The 17,120-nt window shown below is 41.0% G+C and overlaps 3 protein-coding genes across 6 annotated transcripts; 2 read left to right on the plus strand and 1 right to left on the minus strand.

Moving 5' to 3' along the window:
* The first annotated feature begins 1,302 nt into the window (after positions 1-1,302).
* On the plus strand, positions 1,303-7,763 carry LOC108033968 (uncharacterized). 3 transcript variants are annotated; one of them, XM_017108677.3, is made up of 5 exons: positions 1,303-1,583; positions 3,075-3,301; positions 3,603-4,088; positions 6,523-6,816; positions 6,878-7,763. In XM_017108677.3, the coding sequence occupies exons 2-5, from the start codon at positions 3,194-3,196 to the stop codon at positions 7,166-7,168; spliced, it is 1,179 nt and encodes a 392-aa protein (XP_016964166.1). In that variant the 5' UTR covers positions 1,303-1,583; positions 3,075-3,193; the 3' UTR covers positions 7,169-7,763. The 3 variants fall into 3 exon arrangements, with proteins under 3 accessions (XP_016964166.1, XP_016964167.1, XP_016964168.1); XM_017108678.3 differs by having other exon boundaries at positions 1,303-1,527; XM_017108679.3 differs by lacking the exon at positions 1,303-1,583 and adding an exon at positions 1,762-1,972.
* Positions 7,764-7,771: 8 nt separating this feature from the next.
* On the minus strand, positions 7,772-14,015 carry LOC108033969 (neurotrimin). 2 transcript variants are annotated; one of them, XM_017108681.3, is made up of 6 exons: positions 12,975-14,014; positions 8,839-9,082; positions 8,416-8,771; positions 8,067-8,348; positions 7,935-8,006; positions 7,772-7,875 (listed from the first exon to the last, which is right to left on the minus strand). In XM_017108681.3, exons 1-6 carry the CDS (start codon positions 13,057-13,059, stop codon positions 7,784-7,786), a joined length of 1,131 nt encoding a protein of 376 aa, XP_016964170.1. In that variant the 5' UTR covers positions 13,060-14,014; the 3' UTR covers positions 7,772-7,783. The 2 variants fall into 2 exon arrangements, with proteins under 2 accessions (XP_016964170.1, XP_050740893.1); XM_050884936.1 differs by having other exon boundaries at positions 7,780-7,866; positions 12,975-14,015.
* A 1,064-nt stretch (positions 14,016-15,079) lies between these two features.
* LOC108033254 (prolyl 4-hydroxylase subunit alpha-2) lies at positions 15,080-17,093 on the plus strand. Its single transcript, XM_017107519.2, has 8 exons — positions 15,080-15,196; positions 15,252-15,406; positions 15,489-15,639; positions 15,691-15,887; positions 15,944-16,464; positions 16,545-16,589; positions 16,739-16,904; positions 16,965-17,093. Coding segments are annotated over exons 1-8 (1,296 nt in total). The 5' UTR covers positions 15,080-15,194; the 3' UTR covers positions 17,024-17,093.
* The last annotated feature ends 27 nt before the right edge of the window (positions 17,094-17,120 follow it).

The raw sequence follows: 17,120 nt of genomic DNA on the forward strand, positions 1-17,120 counted from the left end.
CTTTGGCCGCGGGGCTGGCGACGCATAAATAAATCATTTCCGCAAACAACGACGGGGCTTTGTGCGGGATTTATGTGCGGTAATGTTGCCTAAAATATGCATAAGTTATAGCCGTTCATTTAAATATATTCATAAATTGCACAGCCAGGCCGGAAGCTTTCGAATTGTCTCCCAGGCCCGAAACGCGACCGCCAGCGCGGCTTAGCTGGAATCAATTAAATTGGCTCGTGGTCCGACTGTCCCCTGTCGTCGTCCAGAGAGGTTTCATTTCCAGCTTAGTGGCTGACGTTTTGACAGTTTTATTGTAAGTCAGTCGTGTTTAACAGCTTAAGCGCGGACTTAGCTTGCGACCTATTTCCGCCAGGAAACGATTACAATTTAATCAAGGAAATCTTCTAATAAAAAAGTAATTAAAGAGGGACAATGGAAAGGTCGAGCTACGAATTATTCTGCAAAATCGAGAAATTAAAACATTTAGAATTAAAAAACATCTTTATGAATTTTAAATATTTTGAATGTTCTATCTATCCTCAATTCCTTTTATTAATTTCAATATTTAACAGGAAAGTTTTGAACTTAAGTCAACAGTATAAAAAATAAATTCCTTAGTTAACTTCACAATAAGTATACTCGTATGCATGTCATTATAAAAATATTAAACATGTAATAATGCGAGTGGAAAGAAATAATTATTACTATTGTATTATTTATTAAATACTTCTTAATAACTCAATTAATTTTGATTTTCACATTTTTGTATGATGATCCTTAAGGGCTTTTAATATTATTATTAGGACAGACTTATATTTATTTCGCATTGATTTTACATATTAAATGCATTAAGACTGAAACACATTTGCTTACATGAACTTTATTCAAAGGTAGGACGAAATTAAAAAAAAATTAAAAAATTTATAAAAAAAACATTTTATAATTTAAAAGTCGGTACTTTCCCGCCAATTGAATTTAAAATTAAGACGCCCTCTAGTAGTAGTATTTCTTTTCCGCCCTCAATATAAAAACGCCCTCTATCGTGTTAAGTAGTATGTTATTTGGATGTACTTTTTAGTTCGTTGGCAGTAATATAGATGTCGGCTTTGCAGGATGCGTGGGAAGGGATGTTTATCGAAAGGAAATGTCCGATGCTTATCAAAAATATGTAAGCGAAATATATTGAATAATTGAATAAAAATAAAAGTTCAATTTTAACGCAGCAGCGTGGTGCTTCACATGCAGAGGAGTCGATAAATTTCCCCAACAGCTGACCGCCAATGTTCGTTGGCATTTCGCTCGCACACGGCCACACTGGCGGTAACAGCTGCTCGCGGTTACAAGAACAAAAAGTGCAAACGAAAAACGACAATTGTGCAACTGCTGCGCCTGCCTTGCGAAGAAAAAGAAACAATTGAATAAAAGAGCGCGCAACATTGTTGTCGCCCGAAGGCGGGCGAGCGGAAGGGAAAGCTGATCAGCGGATTCAACTATAAATATTCATCGCTGCAGGATGAGAGGCGCTTGGTGATACAGGTCGGATACTTGACGGCCCTGCAGAATGCAGACTGTTTGGCTGTTGCATAAATTCCGTTAGTAATCTTAACTATTTCTGCCGCCTCTGTTGTGGTTCTTGTTGTAGTTGTGCGCGTGTGCAGTGTGTGTGTGTGTGCCTGTGCCAGAGTGTCTATATTAGCTTAGCGATATATTTATATTCCTAATTACAACCGCTGTGTTCCGTTTCGGCGGCGGTCGCGTTGTTTTAGTTTCCCATCGGCGGGCGGAGCTTATAGTCGCTAACAGTGCATCGAACTAACGGTGCTTACGTGCCACACGACGCACATACCGCCATCGTAATCTGCCACACACACACACAGCGCACCGCCTTCACCTTGAAGAGCCTGCCGAAGTGACGGAATCGCTTCCTATTTATTTGCCGTTATTCTAACGGGACTTCTTGCACTGAGAAAGTGGTGTCAAGGTAGCCGACATAGACATATGTACAACAAACAGCTGCGTTCAAAATATCAATGAATCGAGTGTATTGACAACTAAATATATAGTAAAGGCTTACATTAGGTAAAAGCATCAATCTTGAAATGCTTACAAAGTGCGAAAAACAATAGATCCTGCATTTTATTTTTAAATTTCCAATATAGTATCTGATAAAAGGAAGATAAACATCTGCACATCTTTTAATAATCAAATTACACTAATGTAATTAATATGTTTTTTATATGATCTCTTTTCCAATAAAGACGAAATTTTACTGTTTTGAGAGGTCAATTTTTGTGAACCTACATAGTTTTTGAAACCATGCAGAGGCTAGTGTTATTGTTTTGAACCGTACTGTACAATGTGCGTTCATATATTTATGTTTATATGAGAGTCTGGGAAAGAAAAGTGTAGACAGCTGATAAGAAGGCGTCTTAATTGTTTTTATTCACAAAGTGCACTTTGGACGACCCGTAAAGTGAGAGGGAAATAACGTTTGTGTCATTGTATTTTGCAATAAATAACAATTATTTAATCGCCTCGATTTGTTTTGATTTTTTTCCAAAAGTTGAACTGAGATTTTGCGGTGTGTATTGCATCAGTTAATTTAACAGGAAATAATGTAGAAACGCTAATGAAACAATTACAAAGTACTTGTTAATTTGTTTCCTGTTAATTAAAATATAAATAATGTCATGAGATCCTAACGATAATAGGTATACACTTACAGATGACACAATGCTGATCTTGCAAAAACAAAAATCATCAAAATAAAGTAGTGAAACGGGTAGACGAGAACCCATAAATGAAATGTTTTATTTTTTGTGTACTTTTAATAATTTAGCTACAAAGTAATACATTTTTTTACATTTTTTAATCTATATTTTAATAGCATTTTAAAAAAAGGTGCATATAATGAACTCCGTACCGCATCGTATTCATTCATTAACATTCTGTTTATTCCGGTTTAATCTCACCCTACTTTTTCCTCTCTCAAATAACTCGCATGCGATAAAAGTCTACCCAAGAAATACTTGTGGCAACAACAATTAATGAGTTTGTACTCTTTCGCTCTTTCACATTTACAGTCCAGGCGAACGGCATACACACATCACGTGTTTGACTCTGGCTACAAATTTGTGGCCCACGATCACGCGCTCTCTCCCACCCACTCTCACGCCTGCAATCGATTTCTTTTGTGGTCGCGATGTTCTCTCTGCAGCAGTTAGTCAGAGCGACAGCGAATGGCGGCAGCGATCTCAGCCGGCTGCTGCGCCACATGGGCGGCGTGACGTCAGGAGCTACAACCACACTGGTAATAAAAAAGGAACTATCGAGCCCTTTTTTTTCCTAATGGAAACATATTTATTTAAATTTTGTATTTCTGATTCGTTAGTCAAATTGGCTTTAATATGTTGAAGAAGCATTTTTACATAACTGTCTATATTTTAGATTTGCTTTATAAAATTTTAGATTACATACATTTGTTTAATTTAATTAAAATTTGAGTTGTTTAACATAATAACATTCTTTCAAATAAATATGTGCCACTTGAAGTTCCTTATATTTTGTATTTGACTTAGTCCGCTAATTAAAATACCCATTTGTTCTTTCAGTGCACTGCGGCAGCCCCAAAGCACTCTAGTCAAGCGAAGTTGGGCGACAGCGACAGTCACGGTTCGCCTTCGCGCACGGACGGTCGCAGTCACGGTGAATCAGAGTCGGATTTGGAGTCGGCGCACGGCCAGAATTTCTCAACACAGCAGTTCGCCAGGAGGATACTGCAGCAACGCAGCCAGGACATCCAGCGCCACATTCACACGCAGTCCACAGAGGGGCAGACCAGAGCCAAGTCCTCACAACAACAGCAGCAGCCCCAGACCGCCACTAAGTTTGCCATGTCATCGCTAGCGGCGGAACCCCTTCAGTCCCAGAAGCAGGATGAAATCACGGCCTCCACGGGCGGCGAGGCAGAGAACCCGGGACTAGGAGCCTCGTGCCACGATGTGGCTTCCGCATCGGCCAGCGCCGGCAAGAAGCCCTGCTTCAGCACGGGCCTGGGCGAGATTATCCAGTTCATGGAGCTCATCGGCAATCTAAAGGTATGTGGAACTGGTATTTGAGCGCCTTTCCCCGGTTTCACCCACTCCACTCTCGCGTCATATGCTCTCATCGATTTTTCCCGAAGTCCTTTTGTGTTGTGATTCAGTCTAGTCGTGACAAACAGGGTATACTCTATTTTAAAATAAATTGAAGCCCTAAAGCCTTTTCTTTCTTTCTTATTGGAGAGAATGTTTGTTGATTACTTAAAAACTTCAATATTTTTTTAATTTGGAAACAATTACTTTATAGTAGCTATTTTAAAAATATTTTCATTAATTGTTTCATTAATTCATTATATTTTTTGGCCAATTATTGCTCTAAAATTAAAAAAAGATTCAGCTTATTCTAACAAAAAATCGACTATAAAACCCTTTTGGTAACTAAAGCCTTACGAGTAATATACAAATCGCTATCAAAATATTTCTATAAAGCCCCGATCTCAAAAAAAGCCAAACAGAAAATAAACAAAAGTGTGAAATCCAAAGTAAATAGAACGCGAAGATGTATTTATTTACGTTTTGTATAATCAATTCTATTTTGTGTTCACTCTTTCGTTTTTGGTTTTTATTTTGCTTAGTATATTTGCTAAGGTGTTGTATAATGTCGGAGACAACCTCGCTCTTGTGTCCCCCTTGAGCGGTTTTGTATAGTCGGTTGCCAAGAAATATATATAAAATACATACGCATCTTTGTAAATAATTCGAATTAATTTGAACCGAAATTCCGCTTTCTTCACATTTAAGTGGAAAATATATCTCAAATTAGCGATAGAAGCTCAGACAGAGTGCAAAGTCTGGCCGTAAAGAAATGTATCTCTTAGCAAACCACAGCTGTATGCAAACCATATAGTCTGACAGAGATAAAAAAACAAACAGGGCTAGAGTCAAGAGCTCTACACTTTCTGAACCATTAGCTTACTTTTATCTAATCAGAGTAGTTCAACCCATCAAACGAATGACGAAAATCGCGGAGCACGGGGCTTGTTTTCTTATCGACCCGCTGCAGAAAGTGAGTTTCCTGGTAAATTGAGCAGCTGCCCCCATGTCCATGGGTGAAATGTCATTCGAGTCAACTGATTGTGTGAATAGCCTAATCTCCGCTACAAAATTGCAGAGAAATACACACAACACACTCAGGCAAAGTTCCAAATGGCTCACGTGAGAAAGAATTTTGTTGTTTAGCCTATATGTTTTGAAATCATAGTGAATTTCAGTTCGAGCCCCATGAACAATGAGCGACCGTCAGCATTGACGTAAGATGGGCAAATGACTCGAATAAACTACAGCAACAATTTCCCAATGGCAGTTTTCTAGATTTTCTTTATTTTCTACTATATATCCGATTGCATATAGAGCGTGCAAAAGCAAAAAAAAAGAAAGAAAAAGCAACGCGTGACTTTGATCTTGGCCTTCAAATTATAGACGCCATCTTCTAGAGTCGATGGAGCCCCTCAGGGGTGGCTATCGTATATTTTAGATGTAAACTATTTGCTGTTGATTTGCTTATTATTTGTATTGTTGTTAGCTAACACGAAACGCCAATAAATAAATGGTTTAATGAGACAAAAATATTGGGTGAACATGCAAACCGAATTGAGTGGTAAACGACTGTAGTTTTGATTAGATTTTTTAACGATCAACAGCGTTGTAGTCTATCCAATGAATCCTGTTTATACTCATCTATCAATATATCATCCTGGTGTTTCATTAATTACACTAATCAGCCTAACTGCGTAGTTCACATGCTTGATTTGATTACACTCTTATTAATAAAGTATGCACTTACATAGCACACGCTTCATTTTGCCTATATTGCTCATTCAGTCGGTTCTTTATTCATAGATAAAAACAAAGCCTTCAGATAAGGTCTCCGACTCACTACGTGACCACATCGGACCAGCTAATCAATAATCCCGATAAGTCACGGGCGAATATGGTTGCACCAGAATGCTGGCTTCTTGCAGTTTAATTAGACCGTAATATTTGGAATTAGGAAACTACCAAACGATAAAAAATTAGCGAACGTCAATGGCAGGGGGCCTGCAACGTCTTTTGGACCTTGCTCACCCCACCTCCGGTTTCTATAAATACAACTTTTATTGATCAAATAGCAACAGTCTAGAAGCACCCTCGCTGGCAGGTTTCGGGTTGAAGGTCTAGGGCATGGGGCTCCAACCTTGATGTGTGCAACGAGCCAACCCGGCAACGATGTCACCAGAGTCGCGTCGTGCTTTAATTAGCGAAAGTGGCGGGCGGCGTATTGGTTGGATAAGCCTTATAAGCAAGTCTCCGGACCAACAAAAATGTGTTTTGTAATTTACACTTTGTTCGTAAACATTTTACTTAAATCACTGCACGTTTGCAGTTTTCTTGTTTACCCCTTTGTTCATATAGTACCTTTACTAACCTGCTGTTTTTCCATTTTCGATTACAGCACACCAAACGAACCGGCTGGGTTCTGCGTGATGTCAACGACTGCGAATCGATTTCGGGCCACATGTACAGGATGAGCATGCTGACATTCCTGCTGGATGGCAGTGAGGGACTCAATCAGATCCGCTGCATGGAACTGGCATTGGTGCACGATTTGGCGGAGAGTTTGGTGGGCGACATAACGCCCTTCTGCGGGGTTTCCAAGGACGAGAAGCGGGCAATGGAGTTCAAGGCGATGGAAGATATTTGCAAGTTGATCGAGCCGCGTGGAAAGCGCATAATGGAACTATTTGAGGTGTGTTACTAAGTTTGAATTGTTTCCTATGAAAAGTAGACTTATGGAATCCGAATTTCAGGAATACGAGCATGGAGAGACTGCGGAAAGCAAGTTCGTCAAGGATCTGGATCGCCTGGACATGGTTATGCAGGCCTTCGAGTACGAGAAGCGGGACAATTGCCTTCTGAAACACCAGGAGTTCTTCGACTCGACGGAGGGCAAGTTCAACCATCCGTTCGTGAAGAAGCTGGTCAACGAGATCTACGAGCAGAGGGATGTTCTGGCCAAGGCCAAGGGAGCAACGCCCCCGCCGGCCATCGAGGTGGAGTGGCCCACGAAACTGGCCAACGGACATGACGGCTCGAGTTGAGCGTTATTCTAGGAACCTGTCTTAGGCTAGCACATGAACACATCCTCATATATAAACCACCAACACCACGCTCTTAATTTGTAAGCCAATCCAACTAACAAACGTTAAGCCTACCTCGACACGCTCATAGCTAGATCTAACTTTTAACACACTAATTTATTGCGAAAGAATCGGAAAAGATGCAGCCGATGGGGAGTAGCTATCAAATATTCGGAACAAAAAACAAACACCTGTTGAACACGTCTCCTTAGTTCAATTTCCTATAAGTTAAGAGTAAAGTTGCGGATCGAGTTTTATCCAATTATTCAATTGATCTGACTTAGACACACAATTGTACATAACTAAAACGAATTGTAGTTTATTTTAAATGACTTTTGACGAGGCGAATTATTGTAAATGTTGTCCTATAGCAATTTTATTCAACAAGCCGAACCTTTAAATCAAAATGTAAGACCAGAAACGTAATCAAAACAATTGATTTTTAATAATTCGTTGGCACCTGCATTACTTTTACCCCTGTATCGAACAAATAATATAACAGTGTGAATTAGGCAATATAAAGATGCAGTCACGCTTCAGACGTGGCTAAAGACAAGGCACCAGTTGTTTGATTGCTCACAAAACTGAAACTTTATTAAGGAAGCATAGAAATATAATCCACAGGGGTCGGAAACTGCAGCCCTTATCAGACGCACTCGCTATGTATTCTGAAAATAGTCACAGTCACTTATCTTCCAAGATTCAAATATAGCTAGGGCAAACAGACCTTCGATGACAATGAACTGACTTTCGCGGGTGGAAGTTTGATGCGAGTGCTGACCGTGTTTCTTGGCTTTATCTGGGGACAAACAGAGGCTTTGTCTATGGGATTAAGTAACCGAAACCTGAGCACACTTACGATGCACTGCTATGATCCGATCTGCTTGACCCATCGCGTTCTTGGCCCTGCATTTGTACTCGCCAAAGTCTCGTTTCGTAATCGGGCGCAGGGTGATGCGCATCACGATCCGGTGCACGTGATCCACTGTCGCCGACTCGTAGGAACCGCCTTGCAGCAGTTCGGAGCCCCTCAGCCAGAAATTCACCGACGCCGGCTGGGACTCTGTGATGCACTCCAGCGTCAGCTTCTGGCCCAGCCCCACGTAGATGGTATCGTAACGAGTCCAGATGGTCGGAGCAACTGCAATGGGCATGGAAATGCATTTAATGGTACACTTGCTAGATATTTATATTTCAATCTCTCTTACAGTTGACCACCAACATGACGCGTTTGCTTACTGTGGGCGGCACCCCGTTGGAGGCGATGCAGAGGTAGGCGCCCATGTGGTTGCGCTGCACCTGCCACAGCGTGAGATTTTGTCCTTCCACGCTGTACACCTCCAGGTCGCCATCCTCGGAAAGAAGGACCGGAGCTGACTCTTCGCGTCGCCATGTGATAGTTGGCAAAGGAACGCCCGTGGCACTGCAAGTGAGAGTGACGTTGTCTCCCGCGGAACGGACCACGTCCTGGCTTGTCTGGTAGTCCACAATGTCGGGGGGCACCACCACATCCAGGTAGCCCATTTGGCTCTTCATGGGATCTGTGTTGATTTGGCACATGTACCTAAAGGAATTGTATAAAGATAGCATCCCCCTATATGTGTTAGGATTAGGAAAGAAGAAAAACTCACCATCCGCGATCCGATTCCTGGACATCGCGTATTTTCAGCTGCCAGATGCGATGCTCCGTGTGCGAGATGGCGATGCGATGGTTCTTGGTGATGACATGGTTCTGGATGCTCAGGATGGTCTGCGTGTCCACTCGCAACCAGGCCACCTTGAAGCTAACTAGGTCGTGGACCACACACGTGAGCAGGGCATCCCGTCCCACGGGAACTGTTGAGTTGTTGATGGGTCCGCTGAACTTGGGATCCGCTGCAAGGGAAGAGGACGCCAAAACCCAATTGGTCGACATTTATGGCTTTCATCATTAGGACGCTAAATGGGGCGGACACGGTACAGCTTCAGGGCGCTGTTGGGGTGGTTTATGGGGCTTGCAAATGTTAGACACTGGCATTTGGTTTATTCCCATTTCAAGGATCTCAGGCGCACAAATTTAATTCAATTAAAAAATAACCTTTTTTAATGTGTGGCTGTTTTAATCCACAATTATCAGGATAATTATTTCATCTCTTTCCCCACACATTTCTGCGTGTGTCTGCAGAATGTCAGCGGCCTAAGCCCAAAAATGTTCAACACTTGCCACATGGCCTCCGGTCAACGATATTTAAAAATTGTCAACGGTCATAAATTTGTTGAGGCTAACACTAAGCCGAGACAGCGGCAAATAATCCAACAATTAGGGAAATTAACTGGGTATAAGGATGCCAGCTTCTTTTTGGTCGCCCAACTTAACTACAAAAACGTAACAAGAATCTTTTTCTTAAAAAAAAAGTTCATTTTTTTAGAGAATTTGTTAGCCAAATAACTTACTTTTATGTAATTAAAAAAGGGTTTAAATAAGATAAGGGAAATGACCTTGAATGGTTTTATTGGCGCTACGATTCTATATATAATATGTACTATCTCTTTCTTATATACTTTTATCATTGCATAATATTTGGAATAAGAAATCGTTAAAAATCGATGTGTTGATGCATTTTTGAGAGGCTAAAGATCACATATTTACAATGTACACGCTTATAAATAGGAATAGCCCATTAAACCATACGTAAACGACTTACTAAACTATACTCGTATAGCATCAACAATTTAGCTTCGTTAAAATCCGTACCTCTTGATTTTTCGACTGAACCGTACTTCTCCGGTAGTTTGTTGATTTGGCTCAACTTGAGACCCGTCGCAATCGTTTTCGTTCAAACTGCCCAACCGCAAGAGTTCGACATTTGCCGTCAGCCAACTAACCACCAGAGTTCCGACCGCAAGCCGACCCCAGACCATCGCAAACACAGCAACAATGGCAAGGAGTCGGGAAAATGGAAAAATCACATCACATGCCTGGCAAGTAGCATGACTTTGTGGCCAGGAGACGAGGCATTCAGCCAGCTCCCTCTCCCCATGCCACACACCAAATACCTAAATTACAATTATGAGCAAATAATAACCCGAAAAAATGCAAAAATCTAATAGAACGGAGTGGGGCAGGTGCTAGTACCTGGAAATTGTAAAAAACTGGCTACACCTTTACGTTCTGACCCCTACCCGCGCCCATGAATTGATTGCATGGGTGGGAGCCCACCAAACTAGCATCAAATTGGGGAGCCCACGATGCCATGCCACAGAGCCTATAATTTGCGATTATGTTTGGGTCTGGGCCTGGGCAAAGTAGGGTGTTTAGGGTCCGTTCCGCCCTGCGGCCCTTTCAGTGTGAGAGGCGCCATTGTTTGACTGCTTTCAGTTGATATGGTTTCTGCTCTTGTTGTTATTGCACTTTGGCCATTGCATGTTTGCATATTGAAACATTCCGAAGAAAGGGACGAGCGAGACTTTTAAGTCATAAAACACATCGTTTTTGCACTGGGGACAAAGAGGCGGCTTGCCACCATACAGGTGTGTCAAAAACGTCTTTAAGAACTAAGAGATAATAGCTTACTCAATCCTAATACTGAGCCTCAGAGCTTCAAAAATCCCAATCCTAATATAGGAAGATCTTTATTCCAAGCCAGATTTTAAATAAAGTATCTTTATACAACACACAATTATGGTTTCTACAAGTTCTAATTTTTCAAAGGACAACATATATGTGATATAACCTTATAAAATGAAATATATAGTAATATTATTTATAAAAAATTAATTACTTTTGGTTATGTTTCAAAAATATAACCACTATAAAGTATCTCTCATTTGCGTACCAATATAAACGTATTTTTTTACATTTCAAATATTTCATTGTAATGCTAAAATAAAGGGATTCGACATTTTCCTATTTCCGCAACCCAAAATCTCTTTAGCTCTCCATAGAAACTAAGAATTTCCATTTATTTTAAGTGCATAGCACAAAAAGCCTTACTTGCTTATATTTTGTATTGCAATTTCGCGTTTAACTTTTTCGCCACCACACGCCTTTGTTGTTGGCGCCTTTATGGGGGAAATTGGCTATGAGCTGTTAAATATATTCCTGTTTTCGCCGCTCGATTTGTATCGCTGGCCGAAGGCTTAGTCGTAATTTCCCCCTGGGGTCCCTGCAGATCCGGCCGAGTCCAAGTCCTCTGCCCACTCCGCTGAACTTGAAACGGAAAGTGAATGTCCTGTCTCCTGGTTAGACACTCCAGCTGTCTGCGGGCGAGTGCAGGCGAAAAGAATCACAATCAGCACGCAATGTCTGCCAAAAAAAGGGGGAAAAGTGGAAAATAACCCACTGCAGTGGCCGCAAGAGCCGAAACTCCCACCCAAAACGCGGCACTTCAGCGGCAGAAGCCCCCAGCCACGGACAAAAAATGAAAATAACGCAGAGTGCAGTAGGAAGTGGGAAAACGTCGCCTTTCCGCGACTGTCTGTCTGCAGCCCGCTGTGAGGGGCTTTCCTTTTTGGGGCGAAACATCCACGGGGAGCACATCACTCCTTCGGGCCACCTCTCACTTTCTTATCGCACGCTGCGGCTGGCCTGCCAATATTTATGTTTATTTTGCATCTGGCACATTGATTTAAATAACGAATTTCGCATTTTGATGTATTTATCGTACATTGGCTCGCCAAAGTCAAGGAAAATTTGTTTTGTTTTTTGCCCGACCATTTTCCCTGGCGGAAGTTGCCCCTCGTTACTCTTCCGCAGCTCTCCGCCGGAAACCCCCTAGCCACGTCTGCAGACCGCGGTCTGGGAATGTGTGGGCCACAGTTTATTCACTTATGGACTCGTTGGACTTCCGACTACCAGCTGCCTTCCATTTTATCCGCCGCTGCTGCTGCTGCTGCTGCTGCTGCTTCTAACGCTTTTGGATAGTTTGCAGTCAATTAGCTGCACACTTTTGGGCTAATAAAATGTGTCGGTGGAGCACAAAAGCCAGCTTGTAGACAGGTTACAGATTTAATTGTTCGAGCTAATAGGTCTCCAAAATTTAGATTTAAACCCACTTTATTTACGACTAGAAAGGAACCATTGGCATTTTAAAATAACTTAATAAAGTTTTTAAAGATATTTTGTCTTAAAGTTATAGTTTATATTTTTTCAATTCTATACCTTTTATACCTATAAAGAAGGTTTAAAGAAACAATTCCTATAACCTTTTTACTTTCATAACGTTGTGAGGGTTGCCATAAAAAAATAAATAATCCAAATGTTTTTATATTGTTCTTGTTTATATAGCTATGGCATGAACACAAAGAAAATTATGACTATCATAAGCTACACAATGTGAGACAATTCATACTAATTTTAAGAAGAATGTGAATTGATTAAATTGCAACTATTACATACGTTATTATTTCCAACTAGGAATAACAATTCTCATATTGACTGAAAACTTAACAAGGAATAATGAGTTTCTATAAAAGGACAAAAAAACGTATGAAAAACTGCAATAATAGTCGTACTTTCTCTTTTCAACATACAAATTCTGGTTTATGCGATAGTAAGACAGACATTGCTTCAAAATTAGTTGAAGGTTTCCAGTAAGTGGAAATCTCATCTACCTTAAAAACGTAATGTTTTCCTTAAAGAAAAACCCATTTTTTTTGTCGAAATACAATTTTTTACAGCATTTAAAATGAAATATGGGGGAGCTTTAGGTATCTTTCCTTACCAACCAGCCCATAAAAAAATGATATCCATTATTTAAATAATTTAATTTCCTATCGGTCGACTTACAGTTGTTTAACTCCGAGAAGCTAGCCCAGCTCACAGACAGATACTGCATCAGCAGCAGCCAAACGCCGGAAAATCGCCTTCTCATATTCAACGGAAAAACCGCCGCGGCCAAAGTGCGAAACTTTGAAAATATTGTGTTCCCCTTCTTTTTTTATCGCCACTTTCACTGGCCAAACAGCCCAAGTTGGACTTCCGCTGCACTAGACCAAATTTATTTTTTCCGGTCTTTAGGATGAAGTTTTTCCGTCGAATTCCGCCGATTGCCGCGGACAGACGTCCGCACACTCTTACAACTGGCCGCGAACTGCGAGCGGAGCTGATAATCAAGTGTCAAAATTCATATTCAAAATTCAAATGCTGCCCGTCGAGGCGCTGGCGTTGCGCATGTGTCCTGCGGCCCTGCGAGGATGGGTGGCCAAGTGGGTGGATGGCTGGCTGGGTGGCAGGGTGTCCTGGCTGGTTGGCCAGTAGTCAAGGTGCCCCGCAGCCAAAGGACTGAGACGAAGGTATGCAATAGTAAATGTTTCATTCATAAAGCGCCCGGCGAAACATTTTATATGCACGTGACGGTATCACGGAGTACGACATGTTGCCGAGGGAAAGTGACAACACATTGGAATTCGGGAGAGGGGGAACCCCGTCTCCTTGCCAACTCCACAACTACCAAACTCCGCCAATACCATTCTAATTAACCCCGAAATTCCGCACATCTCCAGCCGAAACTTTCACCTTTCCTCGCATCCTTTGGCACCTTCTGCCGTTTTTCGCCCAGCTTGCACTTTTCCAACTGCCTTGGTTTGCATGTGTGAGCTTTTTAATAAGTTGGCAATAAGTTCGCCCGCTATTTGCGCACAATTAGCGCTTTTCAATAGCGATAACAATAATGATAATAAGCAAGCGGAATTTGCTTGATTGTTATTTTCCCTGGGGCCCCGACTTCTGCTGGCACAGGCAAGTTTCCCACGGCGTGTGCGGAAAGGACTTTCGTTGAATTACTTTTTTGTTCTTTGGCTTTGACTCTGGAGAAGATAATATTTGAACCTTATTTGAGAACTGCTGAGTGAAAGCACCATGTCCATTTGATTTATTTGATCTTGTGTATGATAAAAAATATCTTAACGTCATAAAACTATTTTATGAGACGCAAATTACAGCTACACACAATTTAAAAGGCTACAGGACGAATTATTTCTTAAAGATCTAGTGATCTACATAGTGAGCAATACAGTTTAAATGACTTAAGCTTGTACTAAGCGCTATCAGAAAAACATGTATGAACGCTGTTGTCAAAACATTTCAGTAACAATTTTTTTCCAGTTTAAAACTGTAGGCGTTAGAGTGGGCGTGGCATCCTGCTGAAACAAACGCCCAGGAATGTGCATGCTCTAATAGTTTGCCCACTACTCTAGCTCTAAAAGTTTCCGATAACATATATACTTTTACTCCACGAGCAACGAGTATAAAAATATGAAGCTCCAGTTAGTCCTGTATAAAATGGAATGGCAACTTTTGAACATTAACTGAGTGTGCTTTCAAAAATTCTAACACAAGCTCTATCCAAAATCGTGAAAGATTTTATGTTCTGAGTTTGTACCTGGTTAAAAATGTCTTAATAAACGTTTTATTTGTAAATCAATCCTAACGTTCGTTTTCTAATTCAGGATTTGAATGCAGGGCTGCCAGATCGTTAAACTTAATTTTCTGTTTTACTCGGTTGATGTCTTGGCTACTCGTGTAATATGTAAAACAAAAGTGGTGTTGAACTTTACTAAAATGCTTGTCTTTTGTACCGTTATTAAAAAATATATAAATTAAAAAATTTTAATGGATATTAAGCATTTGAACAAAGAAAAATAACTTTATCCAATTAATAAGAATAAGAGGGCAACAAAAAAATGAATCATTGCAAAGCTGATTACCGGAGAATTTATTGCACGCGAAGCGGATGAGACGCGTAAATTAAATTAAAAGTAAGGACAAGGCGTGGAAAATTTGATGCCATTCTGATCCAGAATGTTGCTCCGGGTGCTGGGTTCCAGTCTGTTAAGCCTTATTTATTTATTTTCATTTACTTTTTGCAAAACGCATGATAAACCGAAGGAAGTTATCTACTCGATTTCCATTCGATCCCTCTCTGAGCTTCGGGAAATCGAGAATTCCTATTTGGAGCACTTGACAAACTATGTTAGCTTCCTGCATAAAAAAGTCGAAACTCTTCAAATGTATGATGTTCTAGAATATGAAAAAATGAATAATGACGGTGTGACTCTCCATCAGGTTTATTAACTCGGTGAAACATGGGAATCTTCGTTATAAGGTGGATCGCCTTCAATATGTGACTAATCCACTTAATTCGTTGAGACTTGTGAGGAGAGCACATGAAGACTGGCCCAAACTAATAGCTTACATCAGAGATGCAGAAGCTGTAAAGAGTAATAATAGTAAAGGAATTCTTTGGCAGCTAAAATTCCTGGATAAAATATACAGGAATACAGAGAAGTTTTCTTATTTCAGTTGATATTGAGGAAATGCAAGAACTCGTAAACCGAACCCCCACGGCAGAGGACATGCTGGAGGCCTTGTTGGGAATGGATAGGATAGAGCACTTTTATGGACTGAAGTCATCGGATGTGGTCAAGGGTCTTGTGGCGGGGCAACAGCTACAGTAAGAAAGTAATTGGTATTACCCTTAGTAACTTAATAATATAGCTTATAGAACCGGAATGTCCGCTCCCGATTGCCTGGCCATGGCAGATTATTTGTACAACAGATCCGAATTCAGACGGAGTGCCGAGTGGTATCGATTAGCCTTGAGTGTTTTAAAGGAACCCCGGAACAGTATTGCTCGCCAATTCTATCTTCCACAACGGGAAGAGCTACGAAGAAAGTTCGTTATAAGTCGGCTTCAAGAGGGCAAGTATGGGAAATACATATTATTTACTGATCATTTTTCTAGTATTTCTTTTAAGGTTCCGTCGACAGCTTAAGTCAATATCTCAAGGAACTATCTGAAGACCCAGATATTCCACTGGTCCACTTAAAGCCAAAAGTAGATATTACTGCCATTGAACTTGGCTGCAGGGGATTGTATCCACCGAATCCTCAACTGGTGTGCCGCTACAATACCACCACATCGCCATTTATGCGAATAGCTCCGCTCAAGGAGGAGGAGATCAGCAGGAACCCACTCATCTGGCTATATCACGACGTGATCTACGACAGTGAGATCGCTCAACTGACCAACTTGACCCGGGATGAGATGGTCCGGGGCACTACCGATTACTACACAACTCCAGACCAGCTAATTCGACTTTTCGACGTCAAAGTTACGGAGGACGATGGTGGAAAGTTGGACCAGTGCTTGGTGAATCGCATGGCGGATATATCGGGCCTGGATGTTGGCAATACCACTTCTCTGGCCAGGATCAATTATGGCCTGGGTGGCTACTTTCCAGAGCATAGCGACTACAAGGATCTGAGACTTTATCCGGCAAGTAGACTGTTTTGTAATCAAATACATAACAATCTTGTTAAATATTAATAATTATATAATATATTCACAATTACTAGGAACTCAGTGCGGAAGGCGACCGACTTATGACCTTCTTGTTCTACGTAAGTTTACGTTTGATTATCAACATAATATAATAATATAATATGATACTTGAAATGTTTTACCCCTAGGCAGATCGTCTTAATAGAACATTCATCTTTAAAAAAGTGTTGCTCTCTGCTATAATTCAAATTTTCCCAACCTTTTTTAGATGACCGATGTACCAGTGGGAGGTGCCACCATCTTTCCCTCAGCCAAACTTTCCGTACAGCCGAAGAAGGGATCTGCCCTATTCTGGTACAATCTGCACAATAATGGCGAACCCAACTCACTGACCAGGCACGCCGTGTGTCCCATGATAATGGGCAACCGATGGGGTAAGTTTTCCCTAAGATCTCGAATAAAAAAAATACAACGTAATTATCTTTGATTTTTAGTTTCAGTCAAGAGCATGCTGTACTATGAGCAAATGTTTACGAAGCCCTGCTACAGATAGCCAATTCTTAAAATAAAACATCCTGTTTTTAAAGCTACACAAATAGTTTTAATAGTTACTTCGATTGGCAAATGATATCGTGATAAGCTAGGTGTGC

This window comes from Drosophila biarmipes, chromosome 2L (assembly GCF_025231255.1).
Source record: "Drosophila biarmipes strain raj3 chromosome 2L, RU_DBia_V1.1, whole genome shotgun sequence".
Classification (NCBI taxonomy): domain Eukaryota; kingdom Metazoa; phylum Arthropoda; class Insecta; order Diptera; family Drosophilidae; genus Drosophila; species Drosophila biarmipes.